This window comes from Halichoerus grypus, chromosome 2 (genome assembly GCF_964656455.1).
Source record: "Halichoerus grypus chromosome 2, mHalGry1.hap1.1, whole genome shotgun sequence".
NCBI lineage: Eukaryota > Metazoa > Chordata > Mammalia > Carnivora > Phocidae > Halichoerus > Halichoerus grypus.
In genome coordinates this window covers 155,467,614-155,482,256 of record NC_135713.1, presented here as the reverse complement: position 1 = coordinate 155,482,256, position 14,643 = coordinate 155,467,614, and the positions used below count along the sequence as shown (strand labels likewise).

At 42.3% G+C, this 14,643-nt stretch overlaps 1 protein-coding gene across 1 annotated transcript in view; it reads right to left on the bottom strand.

The window, feature by feature from the left end:
• DNAH9 (dynein axonemal heavy chain 9) overlaps nt 1-14,643 on the bottom strand; it is a 338,319-nt gene that overhangs the window by 147,032 nt on the left and 176,644 nt on the right. The window contains 4 exon segments of the mRNA XM_078066359.1: nt 2,309-2,470; nt 11,100-11,339; nt 11,896-11,998; nt 14,143-14,308. Coding sequence (XP_077922485.1) covers nt 2,309-2,470; nt 11,100-11,339; nt 11,896-11,998; nt 14,143-14,308 — 671 coding nt within the window.

Sequence of the window (14,643 nt, the reverse complement as noted above, 5' to 3'; positions counted from 1 at the left end):
CTGGGAATTGGTCCTGCTGGAAGTCAATTTACACTAATGATCTAGCAGAGGAATGACTGAAGTACAGTTCTGAAAAGGCTGGTCTACAAAGACTCTTTGATGAGCAAAACAATGTGTCTCCGATGTTATGATCAGAGTCAGGCTATTCCGGAGGGAGAGAGAAAATCAACTCGCCTGGTGATTCAAAGATTTCTTAATAGTGACACCACATCGCACAAGGGCCATTTCTCGGAGAACTTTAAGATTTCACTGGTAGAAACAGAACTGTATCACTTCCTTGGTGGAAACGTGGCAACTTTTCTTTAATACCGCTGTCAAGATCTGATGCAGCCAAAGGTACTTCCGGCTGGCATTTCAAATGTTGTTGGGGAAGGATGATGGCAGTATTAATTATATCTCGGTCTATGATCTAAAGAATGTGTTCTTAGGATACAGACCTACATGGGAACCTCTATTTCAAAGGCTGAATGTTGGTACTCTGAAGTGCCAGCTCAGATCAATGGGAAAAGAGAGTCAAGGCTTGTTTGCAGAGCTAACAATGAATACATGAGTTGGCAAATGCTACAGTGCTCAGAGGGGCACCTAAGATGTGAGGGTACTGAATATTGGGACATAGAAAAATGATAAGTGGGGGAATTTCAGGGTGTTCATACTAGTAAAAAGCCAACTGAGATAAGTTACTTAAAAATGCTGTCTAAGGGGTGGCTGGGTGGCGCAGTCGGTTGGGCGTCTGGCTCTTGGTTTCGGCCCAGGTCATGATCTCGAGGTTGTGAGATCGAGCCCCCACATGGGGCTCTGTGCTCAGTGCAGAGTCTGCTTGGGATTCTCTCTCTCTCTCTCCCCCTCTGCCCCTCCCGCTTGTGCTCTCTCTCTCTGTCTCTGAAATAAATAAATAAATCTTTAAGAAAAAATGCTGTCCTCTCATGTAGGTTGGGATGGACTGTAAGTATCTTCAGAGGTAGATCCAGGATGGTATCAGGAAAAAATCTGGTGCCAGACCTAACCAGGTGAGCTTAGGGACAACATGGTACATTTAAATACAAGTTTTGATTATTTCTAAGTTCAAGAGAGGACAAGCAGTATGTGTGGAAAATATGCAGATCTGGTCAACTTTTAGAAGGCTCAGTGTCAGTTGTGGGGTAATTTTGACACTAGAAGTGTAGTATGATCGTAGGCTGTGTTAATGTGTGCTTCCCAAGGCATATTCTATGCAGTATTCATTCTGCAAATTATTAACAGATTTTATGAAAGGAAAAGAGTTTTAGGGTCTCATACATTTGGGAAATGATAAATGAATCAGGGTTATTTAAGAATTTTAGGGCTTTAATGTGCTAAAAGCACTGTGAATTTCCAAGAGAGGGAAAGAATATGAAGTATTTCTCAATTTATCATGGATATCTTCTTTCCAAAGGTGTATTGTAGTGCAACTAGTTAGTGGAGTAACAAAATTATAGTGTATAAGAGGGAATGATGATCTTGCTTTTGGCCAGACCTCAGTTGGGTTGTGTGATGAAAGTCAGACACCATGATGAGGGGGGTCTGAAGTGCCAGCTCAGATCAATGGGAAAAGAGAGTCAAGGCTTGTTTGCAGAGCTAACAATGAATACATGAGTTGGCAAATGCTACAGTGCTCAGAGGGGCACCTAAGATGTGAGGGTACTAAATCTCAGTAGGGGGGACCTGACGGAAAAGTAATCAAGATGATGGCAAATTTCTCTGGGTTTGAAAACAAGCCATGTCAGAAGTGGCTAAAAGAACACAGGCTATTTGGTCTGGAGGAGAGAAGACTCAGTAAGGACAAGACAAATGATCTTAAAATATTTGAAAGTTTTTCATGTAGACCTAAAATTCATGGACAGGGAAATAAATTTTAGATCATTATTAGAAAAAAGTTCCAGCCTTTAAAATTGTTCTAAAGGCTCCAAATTTCAAAATTGTTCCAAATTCCCAGTCATTAGCAGCTCCAAAATGGCACCCTTTGGAAAGATGAGACTGGCCATTTTCAAGAATGTTGGAGCATCCACTGGGATGACCAATCTGGGAAATGCTACTGAGAGGAATCAGTATATGATGAGGAATTGGATCAGATGATCCCCATAGACCTTTTCAACACTGACATTCTATGATTAATTTGTGCCTTTTGTTGCCCTAGCATTTTTCACCTCAGCAAAATAATGATAGATTTCTTTCCCTATCTAATCTCTGATTTTTCCCCCAATTTCTGAGCTAGATTTTATCATTTGGGTGATTAATCTGCATAATTATTATTTTTCAAATGTAAAAGAATTTTTTGCAAGGCAATACTCACGTCAAAAATTTTCTTGACCACTTCTGTCTGGATTTTATCAAAAAGATCAAAGTCCTTTTCTTCCACCATCTTATCCCGATAAACCCGATTTGATTCATGCAGATAGAGCTTTACTAGGTCCTGTGTGGATTTTACACATTCTACTGAGGAGAAGAGAATGCCCTTTAAAGAGAACAGAGAAAATATCATGTGAACAACAATTTACAACTACAACAGCTGTAATTTATTGAACCAGTTATGTGACTGGTACTGGGCTAGAAGCTTTGTCAGATAAAACTCATTTAACCACCATGATGATCCTACAAAATAATTTTTACTGTATCCATTTTGTACAGCGTGGACATTGGGATTCAGAAAGACAGGAATTATGCCTAATGTCATATATATAGTATGCGGTCTTAGGACAAAACCACAAGGTTTTGAAACTAGGTCTGCCTGACCTTAGAGCCTGAAATTTTGACCATTGCATTCCAAATAACCACAGTGAGGAGAGAGGTAGCTTCTCTGCTATATTTCAATTCCCTAAGTGCCAACTTGAAAACCAGTCTAGGGGACAATTGTTTATGTAAAATCAGAATGATGACAAAGGGTTGGAATGACTATAGCCAACTTTTGCAGGTCAGCAATCCATTTATTTATTTCTAGTAGGTTCTCCTTCCATACACCATAGGGATTATTCCAAATATTTACTATTCTTTTAAATTTTTTCTGTCACCTCACCTCTCTCTGTTACTATTAGTCAATGTCTTAGCCTTCTTTTTCATTGAAAAATGGAGACCACCAAGATTAGAGTCTCTCAATGACCTCAACAGGTCGTATAACTTCAAACTCCTCTAAACCTGTGTTTTCCCCATTGCTTTCTTTTTTATCATAGAGGGAAAGGGGCCATTTAATTATTCCTCATCACCAATGGAATAATGCTTTGACTCATAAGCATGGCATAAAGTTCTGGTTGTAATAGGACTACCAGTCTAGTTCCTCATGATCACTCTTATCACCACTTCCCATAAAATCTAGATTTCAGTTTCACCAAATTAAAATTATTTTATGATGCTGCATATTTTCTGTGCCTTCATGCCTTTTGCTTTTCTTGCTATGCTCATATTTCAAGATCCAATTCAAGTGTTATCTCTTTCTTGAAGTCTTCCATGGCACCTCCCTCTCTGCCCAACAGCATACCCTCTGATGTGCCCCCATTTAACGCTTTATATATACATCTATTTGTTTCTAAAATCGTTCTTCTTTGTACAGGTTTGTTTCTTCCAGTTCATGATGAGTGTCTCAAAGGCAGGGAAATTGACAGGCTTCATTTTGGGTGTGGTTTATTTTTATCATTGTATTATTGGCATCTAGCATGGTGCCTGACATAAACTAGATTCTCAATGAGTGCTCACTGAAAGAATGAATGGACTAATACTGAATCCTTCAATTACTATAACATAGCAAGAACCTCCATCAAGATTTCTGCTTTTGGTAGTGGCAGAATACTGGATTACAAACCAATCCACTGAAGTCAACTACAAAAGATAGGAAAATTATCTTTATTTTTTAAAAGATTTCATTTATTTATTTGACGGGGGAGGAGGGGCGGAGAGAGAGAGACCAAGCAGGGGGAGCAGCAGAGGGAGAGGGAGAAGCAGACTCGCCCAATGCAGGACTCAATCCCAGGACCATGGGATCATGACCTGAGCTGAAGGCAGACGCTTAACTCACAGCCATTCAGGCTCCCCAGGAAAATTATCTTTAAAGCTTCATCTTTCTAGAGGCATTACGGAGTTACCAAGGCAGCAAGGACTCAAAGGGCTAAATTACTAGAGAGAAGAAAAGGAAGAAAATGAACCCCAAATCTAGCACTATTTCTTTTTCCTTTGGACATTTGCCAATTCACAAGTAATGGCTTATAGGTTCAGAAACTGAAAAGACAGAGAGACAACTGACAGGTTAAGATGCTGAGCAAATTTTTTTTTAAAAAGATTTTATTTATTTATTTTGACAGAGAGAGAGAGAGACAGCGAGAGAGGGAACACAAGCAGGGGTGGGGGGTGGGGTGGGAAAGGGAGAAGCAGGTTCCCTGCTGAGCAGGGAGCCCAATGTGGGGCTTGATCCCAGGACCCTGGGATCATGACCTGAGCCGAAGGCAGACTCTTAATGACTGAGCCACCCAGGCGCCCTGATGTGAGCAAACTTATCTCAAGGGTAGGAAGGATGAAAATTGAAGTTCAGGGATTACCAAGAAGGGGGTCATGGTGAAAACCTCATGGGAACCCCTCAAATGGTTATACACTAGGAGTATGAATGAATCACAAATCATTTTGTCCTCATGGAAACTGGAGCCCAACTTCAATCTCCTCAATCCCCGGTAACTGCTTGGCAGAAGCAGAAGCAGAAATATGTAATCTCTGAAGGAAAATAGCATCATCTAAACCCTCAAATTATCTGCACATTTTAAAACTCCTAATGTCTGGAAATAAAACAAAAATTACTGGGAATACCAGGAGATACCACCAAATCAAGAAAAAACTGACCCATAGAAGATCTAGGTATTGGAATTATCAGACACAAACTTTAACAAAACTATCATTAATATGACCAAGACATTACAGGACATCATATAAAGAATTTCATCGAAGAATTGGGAGTCTTCAAAAATGAATCAAATGGAAATTATCAAATTAAAAATTACCCCAAATTACAGTTACTGACATTAGGAACTTATCAACGGGGTTAATAGCAGAATAGACAGAGCTGAAAATAGAATTAGTTTATAGGAAGAGAGAGTAGCACAAAATATTCAGATTGAATCACAAACAGAAAAAAAGAAAGAGCATAAGGGACACATGAGACACAGTGAAAAGTTCTCATACACATGTATTAAAATACTAGAAGAGGAAGAGAGAGAAGCGGAAGCAACATTTGAAAAGATATTGACTGGGACTTCTCTAAAACTGGAAAAAAAAAATACAACTGAAAAGATAAGACATCAAACCAGACTCTGAAGTGCTATAAACACTAAGCAGAATAAATAAAAAAAATAGCACTTAGACATCTTGGGCATAATAGTGACATTTTTGAAAATCAAAGACAAACAGAAAATCTTAAAAGCTGGCAAGTAAAAAAAAATACATGTACTGTCAAAGGGACAGTAAGAATTGAGGATAATTTATCAACAGAAACAATGGAAGCCAGGGGACAGTAGAAGGATACCTTCAAAATGCTGAAATAGCTGCCAACCTAGAATTCTAATACCCCTCCCAAAACTCTTTTAAAAAATAAGAAATACATTTTCAGTTAAATAAAAACTGAGAGATTATTTTCTAGCCGATAGAAACTACACTAAATACTAAAGGAGTTCTTCAGGCAGAATGAAAATGATTCCAAATGGAAGAATCAGAAATACAACAGGAATATGAGCAATGGGAAGAGTAATATGCGAGTAAATCTAAATAAATGTTGACTTGGGGTGCCTGGGTGGCTCAGGCAGTTAAGTGTCTGCCTTCGGCTCAGGGCATAATCCCAGGGTCCTGGGATCAAGGCCTACATCAGACTCCATGCTCAGCATGGAGCCTGCTTCTCCCTCTCCCTCTGCTCCTCCCCCCTGCTCACTCTCCCTCCTGCTCACTCTCTCTCTCTCAAATAAATAAAATCTTAAAAATAAATGTTGACTAAGACAAAAATATTAGTGTATTATAGGTTTTCAATATACATTGAATTAAAAAATAGACTAAAATTGGAGGGATGTAAATTGTTATAAGACCTTTGCATTATATGGCAATTGATAAAGTACTAATTTATAAAAGAAAAAGAGATGAAATGATGCATTTGGTAACCATTAGATGAACGTAAAAAGATGTAGGCTAAAAGAGGGAGAAAATAAAAAGTAATTAGAATACAAAAAATGAGAGGAAAGGAAACATAGAATAGGTAGAACACACTGAAAACAAACAGTATAAAGTAGATTTAATCCTAATATATATTATATAAAATAACATCAAATATAAATGAACTAAATATTTTAAGTAAAAAACTATGATTATTAGACTAGATTTAAAAAATCCAAATAGATGTTGCCTATAGGAGATATACCTTAAACATAAGAAAAAAGAGGCTGAAATAAGAAATTGGAAAACAATACAGCATGAAGGAATTGGAAACAATATAGCATGAAGATACTGACTAAAATAATGTGGAATAGCCACACTACTCTACAAAATTGACTTTAAGGCAAGAGCCATTTTTAAAAATAAAGCAGTGTATTTAATAATAAGAAAAAGGTCAGTCCACTAGGAAGATATACTAATTTTAAATGTGTGTGCACCTAATAACATAGTTTCAAAACACATAACACAAATATGACATCAACAAAATGAGAAATGGACATGTCCACAATCGCACAATCACACCTTTTTAAGAAACTGACAGAACTGGCAGAACAAGTCGTCAAAAAAATCAGTAAGGATATAAAATATTTCAATGACATGATTTACAAGCTTGACCTAATTGGCATATTGATTCAACTACACTCAGCACCTGAAGAATGCACTATTTAAGAAGTGCACATCGGTCAAATCTTGGGACATAAAGCAGATCTCAACAAATTTCAAATGAATAAAATAATTGAGTATATTTTCTGACAACAGTGGATGTAAGCTGAGCATCAGTAAGAGAAGGATAGCTAGAAAATCTCTCAATTTTAAAAAATAAAGCAATACTTCCAAATATCCCATGGGTTAAAGGAGAAACCATAGGGGAAATTAAGAAATACTATGAAGTGAATGATAATAAAAATACAACATAGGAAAGTTTGCATGATAAGGGTATGGCATAATTAGTGATAAATTCATAGCCTTAAAATGAATGTTTTAGAAGAGCCAAAAGGCTGATGATTGATGACACAAGTAGCCATGTCATGGAAGTTAGAAAAAGGAGAACCTCAAACCTAAAAGTGTGAAGAAAGTGATTATAAAGAAAAGAGCAATTATTAATAATGTAAAAGCAGTTATCAAATAGAGATAGCAAATAAAGCAAAAAAAGCCTATAATATTAGTATATTTTTCAGTTTCTTTGAAAAGATTAGCACAACTGATAACTCCTTAGTAAGGCTGATAAAAGAGAAAAAGAGAAAACCAGAAAAGACACAAATAATCAATATCCAGTATAAGAAAGAAGACATAATCTCAGATACAACAGGTATCTAAAAGATAACCACAGGTTATTATAAATGATTATATGCCAATAAATTAGAAATTGAGAATATCAATATCGTACCACAACTGACACATGAAGAAACAGAAAATCTGAGTTGGCTAATGTGTACAAAGAAATTGAACTCATAACTTAAGATCTTCTACAAAAAACTCCAGATTGTTTCAGCAGTAAATTCTTCTGACATTTAAGGAAGGCTCACTACAATGTTTTACAAAAGCTTCCAGAGAGTAGAAAAAGAGGGACCATTCCCAATGCATTTTATGAGGAAAGGAAAATTATAGGGCCATCTTATTAATAGAGTTGCAAGAAGTATATTAAAAAATAGAAAATGGAATCCAGCAAAATATAAAAGGCTCAACATGTAGCAATTAAGTTGGGTTGATTATAGGAATGCAAGGGTGATCTAAGACTCAAAACTAATCAATGTAATTTATCACATTTCTAGAAACAATGAGAAAAAATTCGATATAATTATTTCAAGAGCAACAGAAAAATCATTTGTTAAGTTTCAACATACATTCATGGTTAAAACTCTTAGGAGACTATAAACAGGAAGAAATTTTCTTAATCTGTCAAAAAGCATCCCCCCAAACCTATAGTAAGCAACACACTTAATGGTCAACTATTACAAGCCCTTCCCTCTAAAATTAGGAATGCATCAAGAGGCCACTCATACAACTTCTCTTCAACCTCGTACTGGCAGTTGTAGCCAGCACAATAAGACAAGAAAAAGAAATTATAAGATTAAAGGATTGGAAAGAAAGAAATTACTATCACTAGTATTTTTTACCAATAACATGATTGTATATGTATGTATAAACATAATTTTAAACAAAGCTACAAAATAATATTTATCATAGGATTCTATTTTGATAACATTCAAAAATAGGCCAAAAGAGCTTAGGGTGTTAGAAGTCCAGACAGTATTTACCTCTGGGAGGGAAAGAAAAACCAAGTGGAAGGGAGAAAAAGGGAAGAGCTTTAGGGATGTGGGAATGTTCTGTTTCTCGATCTGAAGATCTAAAATCTTTCTCGTGGGTACGTAGGTGTGATGACTTTGTGGTAATTAACCAAGCTGTGAGCTTATGACTCGTGTCCTTTCCTACATGTATGTTATACTCTGATAAACGTTTATTTTTGCAAAAGAAAGAAATTCCATTAGGTCCCTTTGGACCCACCCATACCCATGTCTCCGCCTCCCTCCTCCTCGGCTCTCCTAGGTATCAGGCAGGAACCAGATGCAGAGGGCAGGAAGAAGCACCGACCAGGAACCCCAACTTCTTGGACTATCCTTCACAGTGAGGTGCACTATCACTTGGAGCTTATAACCCCGGGAAAGCCAAATGCTCAGGATGCCTGGCAGTTAAGGGCTGAGTCAATGTGAGCACACCAAGCACAGACTCTGTACCACTTTAGTTACGAGTCACATTGAGATGGGAGCGGTTAATGATTTCTGCTACTCGGAGCTCTATCAGATCATGTCCTGATCAGGACAGTGAGGGGAGTGCAGAGAAGGTCTGAATTACTGAGCCTTGGGTCAAGCTGGATGGAGAAAAGCAGCGTGTTTAGGCAACGCTTGTCTTCCGGCAGGCATTTAACCACCCACTCATGCTTCCATCAGGCCTTCAGACAAGGAGGCGGGGAGGCAGGCAGGGGAAGCTGTGGTCAAGCTCTGAGCCTGAAACTGCCCTCTGGAGGAGGAGGGGAGGGGGCTGTGTGGTTGCAGGGAGGCAGGCGCTCCAGGGAGGGATGCATTTTCCCCACCCACCCTTGTGGCAGGTGGCTGACAGCTGGCCGGCTGCAGAGAGCCCAGGGGACTGCCACTCAGCCTGCCTGAGTCAGGCAAAGACACGGGCCTTCGTGACCATTCATGCTGTCACCTAGCTGGTAACTTCCCCGAGCCTCTCTTAAATTGGGATAATAATGTGCAACCCAAAGGGTTGTCATGAGTGTACATTTCAGGATATGCGCGTGACAAAGCGTCTGTCCGGGCAAGAGCTGGATGCTTCTGGTAGAGGAAACTTAATGCCCTCCTCCCTTCAGCTCTGCCCTATGAGCAATGTGCATTTGCTCCACTGACGTTAACTCCCTTTTTGCATTTGGGAAATGCAGAAGGTGACCTCCCCCCATCAAGCTGCATTGAGATTTCAGAGAGGGGGTGTGTGATAACAGAGATCTTTCTCCGTTGATACTCAAGATGAGAGATGAGAGTGGGCACGCACAAACTTTGCTATCGTCCTGGCCTCAAGGCTACAATCTTCAGGCTTCACAGGCTTCGAGTGGAGTCTTTCTTGCTGACAGAATGGTGTGGAGGATGGAGGGCCTGGCCAGGAAACCAAAGACCCGGATTCTTGCTCCAGTTCCTTCACCAGCTGGCTGTGTGCTCTCAGGAAAATCTATAGAATCCCTGGGGGTCTCTGTTTCTCCTCATCTTTAGCAGAGTTAATGTTTAGGAGGTGCATGACCCAGGAGGGCTGTCCTGAGCCAGCTTAGGTGGGTTCTCAAAGACCTGCCCTCACGTGGGGCTTGGTGTCTCCACCGTTAGGTTCAGCCGTTCCAGAACACAGTTGTTAGGTCTCTGAACTAATGTTTGGGGGATTTCTGCTCTTTACAACCAAAAGTCTTGGCTGGACCCTGCAGGCCCTGTATCCTCACAGTCTGGACCTTTGCTAGTCTGAGGTTCCCCGGAATTCTACCTGCACAGGTAATGTGCCCTGGGTAATGAAATCCAAATACACGTGCTCACTGTGGCGGGTCCACCTCACTCCCTGATCATGCCGACTGACATTCCCCAACAGGTGTGGCCTCTGCTTGGTGTAAAAGGCATCCTTCCCTCTATCCTTGCCCAGGGCCCTCTGGGGGAGGAGTCTCTCTGAAAAGCAGTTTCTGCAGATTCCTGTCCAGGAGGGGAAAGGTGTGGATTCCACCCTGTGAGGATGGTGTGTATGACCAAGAGGAAGAGGGGGCTGGGCTTTGCTGCATTGCCCTCTGGACGTTGTGGCCATGAAGGGTCAAGCAACAGAAAGCAACGGGCAGAGACAGGGCATCACCATTCAGAGGAGCAGGTGGAAGAATCTCAAATGGCTGTGGCCTGGAAAGGAACCTGAAATTTTGAAACAGAGTCCTCCCAGGGGCTGGCAGATGGTATCTCAAGAATATTATGACATGGCTTTCTTCAGGAAGCAGATCTATCCTGCATGACTCAGGGACATTCTTTTTGATCCCAAGAACAATGGGTATATCAACAGGGCCTGCAAAATAGTTTTCTCTGCATTCCTTCCAAGGCATGCTGGAATCATTACATAACATTTTCTTCAAGATGCCGAGCCTTCTCCAACCCAAAGGAATCAACTCAGAAATGCGTCCTGGGAAATGACGCGTTTGTCATTGGCAAACATAACTCTATTTGGTTGACGTCCTTCCTCGTGGATCCCGTGGCACCCTGTTTACCTGTTTATTATGCTCATGACTCCATATGAACTGTGCCTTTGCCTAAGAGTTTGGCATTAACTACTGTTTTACTAAGAGTGGAAGGGACCAGACCATCACTAAGCCTTCTGGGGCATCTCTGAGCAGATGGACTCACCTGAAAAATGTTGGCAAAGTCTCTGAGGTTGAAAACGTAGTGGAATTTGATCGCTGTGGGTAGGAACGTGGTGGCAATTTTCTGGTGGAAGGTCAGGGCCAGATTGATGAGCTGGGGGCTGGATTTCTGCAGGGCCGCTGGGAAGTGTCCGAATGTTAGGTGCTGAGTCAAGATGGTGCCATAGATGGAGGCCAGGGCGTCTGCTCCCGGGAAGGAGAGGACGAACACGCTGAAATGACGCTGCCCAGGGGAACAGGCATGTGAGTTAGAGCATGAGTTAGAGTCAAAATCGCCTTCTGGGGATTTGGGTAAAATAATGAGGAATTCTTAGAAGGGCTTTGGATTCTATAATCTGGTCACATTTTTCACACTGAACCTAAACTTGGGTTGAATCTAAATGTTTGGAGGAGTAACAGGCTTGGGGCCTTTAGTCGAAGATGTCAGCAAGTAGTAGGAAGACAACAGAACTTGAACTCAGAGCATCTGAGTCCCAACAAGTATCTGATACTGAAGATCCACATGACCTTCGGAGAGTCATTTCATCTCTCTGAAGTTTCCCTACTCTGAAGAATGAGCAAAATCAGATGGACTCCATGACCCCTTCCAGCTCAAAAAGCTTCATGGTTCTGGGTCTAGGAGTATCTTTGTCCCCCTAGACATGCAAATCAGCATCCTGTATGATTTGTCACTCTCAGAGGCTGAACGGGGGGAGGGCCAATGATTACTTGTCATTGAGTGATATCCATTCTGGTAAGATAGAATTTATTCAGGATTCAGGACCTCAGCTCTCCCATACCTGAAGCCGTGGGTTGATGGTGAAGCTGCCTGCGGTGGGGTTCATACAGGAAACATACTGGACATTCCTGATCTCCTTCAGGGACAGCTTGCTCTGATCATACCTGGAACAGGCAGAAACCACAGTGACAGATGGGTGAGGGTCCAGGCAGGTAAGTGCCTTTTCAAGGTGAGTTGGGATGTGTCCTATCATTCATGTGTGTGGGTGGTTAAAAAAAAGTCCAGAGGGGTGCCTGGGTGGCTCAGTCAGTTAAGCGGCTGCCTTCGGCTCAGGTCACGATCCCAAGGTCCTGGGATCGAGCCCCGCATCCGGCTCCCTGCTCAGCGGGAAGCCTGCTTCTCCCTCTCCCATTCCCCCTGCTTGTGTTCCCTCTCTCGCTGTGTCTGTCAAATAAATAAAATCTTAAAAAATAAAAAAAATGGACAGACTGAAGCTAGAGATGCCAGATAGCTCACCCAAGGATGTGTGATCAGCTAGTACCAGGGCTGGGGTCTGATATGGGGAAGTCTGGCTAGAAAGCCTGTGTTCTTGGGGCACCTGGGTGGCTCAGTCGGTTAAGCGGCTGCCTTTGGCTCAGGTCACGATCCCAAGGTCCTGGGATCGAGCCCCACATCCGGCTCCCTGCTCAGGGGGAAGCCTGCTTCTCCCTCTCCCACTCCCCCTGCTTGTGTTCTTTCTCTAGTTCTCTGTCAGTTAAATCAATAAATAAAATCTTTATTTAAAAAAAAAGTCCAGATCCATTGGTAGAGACTGAAAAAGGACAAGAGCTTAGGCCCAAATCCTGAGGGGTCCAACATCTATGGGAACAGCGTAGGAGAAAGAAACCATAAAGATGGACTAAGGGGTAGGGTAGAAATCCAGGGTGTACGGCACCCCAGAAGGCAAAGTAGTCAGTATTTCCAAAAGGAGAGAGCAGTCAACCATGTCCAGTGCTGTAGAGAGAAGAAGAAAGACAGCGATCCAACCCAATGGGTCTGTTAGATCTTACATAAAAATAGAGTTAGGGGGTGAGCAAGAACAATAGTTTGGTAAAGTGGAAGAAAAAGAAACCAGGTGGTGGGGTGAGCAGTGGTGGGGAAGGTGGTGAAGTGGAAACAGAGCAATTTGGCTTTGTATGGAGAGAGAACAGGCCAATAATTAGAAAATGATGTTTCTGAACACAATAGAGGAAATCTAGGTGAGTCTCAATATTGAGGAGAAGGAACTATTCAGGACTTGAGGGGCAGTTAACGCAGGAGGTGGGAGAGAGCGGAAGCAAGAAGCTGGTGATGGTTCAGCTTCAGGGAAGGTGTGTCAGGACCAGGGAGAAAGGGACGCAGGGGGAAGCAAGTAAGTTGTACAGATATGGAAGCAAGAAACAAAGATGGCGCCCGTGGTCACCAGCGGAAGTGGGGTGGGAAGCTCGCGGACAGACAGAAGGTATGAAATAGCCATTGCTGAGAGTGGAAATGCAAACATGTCAAAGTAACAGGGCAGGATTTCTAGAGAGCTTCTACTGCCCACCTAAGTCCATCAGACCATGAGTCTGACGTAACACTTGTGTGCAGGACTGAAGGGTTCCAGTACAGTCCAGGTGCTGGTGCGCACACTGCGGATGGTGGTGTCTGGCAGGCATCCCACAAAGACGTGAGGAATGACTGAAAGGCAACTCAGGTCACCATCACAACCATCATTCTCTCTGAGCTCCCTCTTCACACTGACCACTTTCTCAGCAACTCATTCAATGTGGGGCAGGAAGGTGAGCCAAAGTGGTCTCCAATCACAGATTTTTTTTTTTTTCCTGACAAGTTCAGACTTTTTGCCATGAACAATCATGCTGTTTCAAGAGACAGTGTCAGATGCTGTGAGTTGTTCCGAAAGAGACAAAGGCTGTTAAGGCCTGCAGCGTGTGAGCTGTTCTCACTCCAGTACCTGCTCGGGGCTACGGGACCACAGTGAGGGACAAGAGTGGTTAATTCTGCTCTGGGGGTTTGGAGAAGGCAACTTTTGAGATGAATATTGAAGAAGAAAGTAGGGGTTTTTTTTCCCCTTAGATGAGACTTCCCACGTAGGCATTAATGCCCCTGTCTGAAGAACTCCCCAGGAAACAGAATCCCGTGAGGAATGTGATTTGCTGTGGGGATTCTCATCTGGCACCAGCACTCAACTGTGGTTTGTGGCTCCAATGGAACAGCCCTCAGCCCTGCCTTCAGCCCGCCCCCCCCCACCGTCCCATGGGCCCCAGGCCCTTTGCATGCATGCTCTTACCAGTGGCCATAGTCCAGATGCTGCCGGATGATGGTGTGGGGCTGCACAGTCCCGTAAGCGTCCACCTCGGGCATGTTCATGTCATCGATGAAATAGATAAGCTTCTTATTGCCTGGGGGGCCATAATTTCTGCCAGCCTTCTTTTCTAGAGGCTTTTCCAGGACAGCTGAAGAGATGAGCCAGTTAGTGAGGGAGGGAGGTCCAAACCTCAGATGCCAGCACTGAGAAAGAACAGGTGTCAAGGACAAACAATGGTGCAGCGTGCACCTGCCTACAAACAGCAGCAGTTACTACCAGATCCAGGACATTCTACAGGACCAGCGGTGATGCCGGGAACCAGCTGGTAGTGAGGGTGACTGCATCGACCAGGCGTTCAACACCTTACAACGTGCCGTGTCAGGTCCTTACAAATGCATATGACCTCATTGAATCTGTGCAACACCAGTGCAAGATTAGTATTATCATTCCCATTTTACAGATGAGGACACTGAGGCTCAGAAG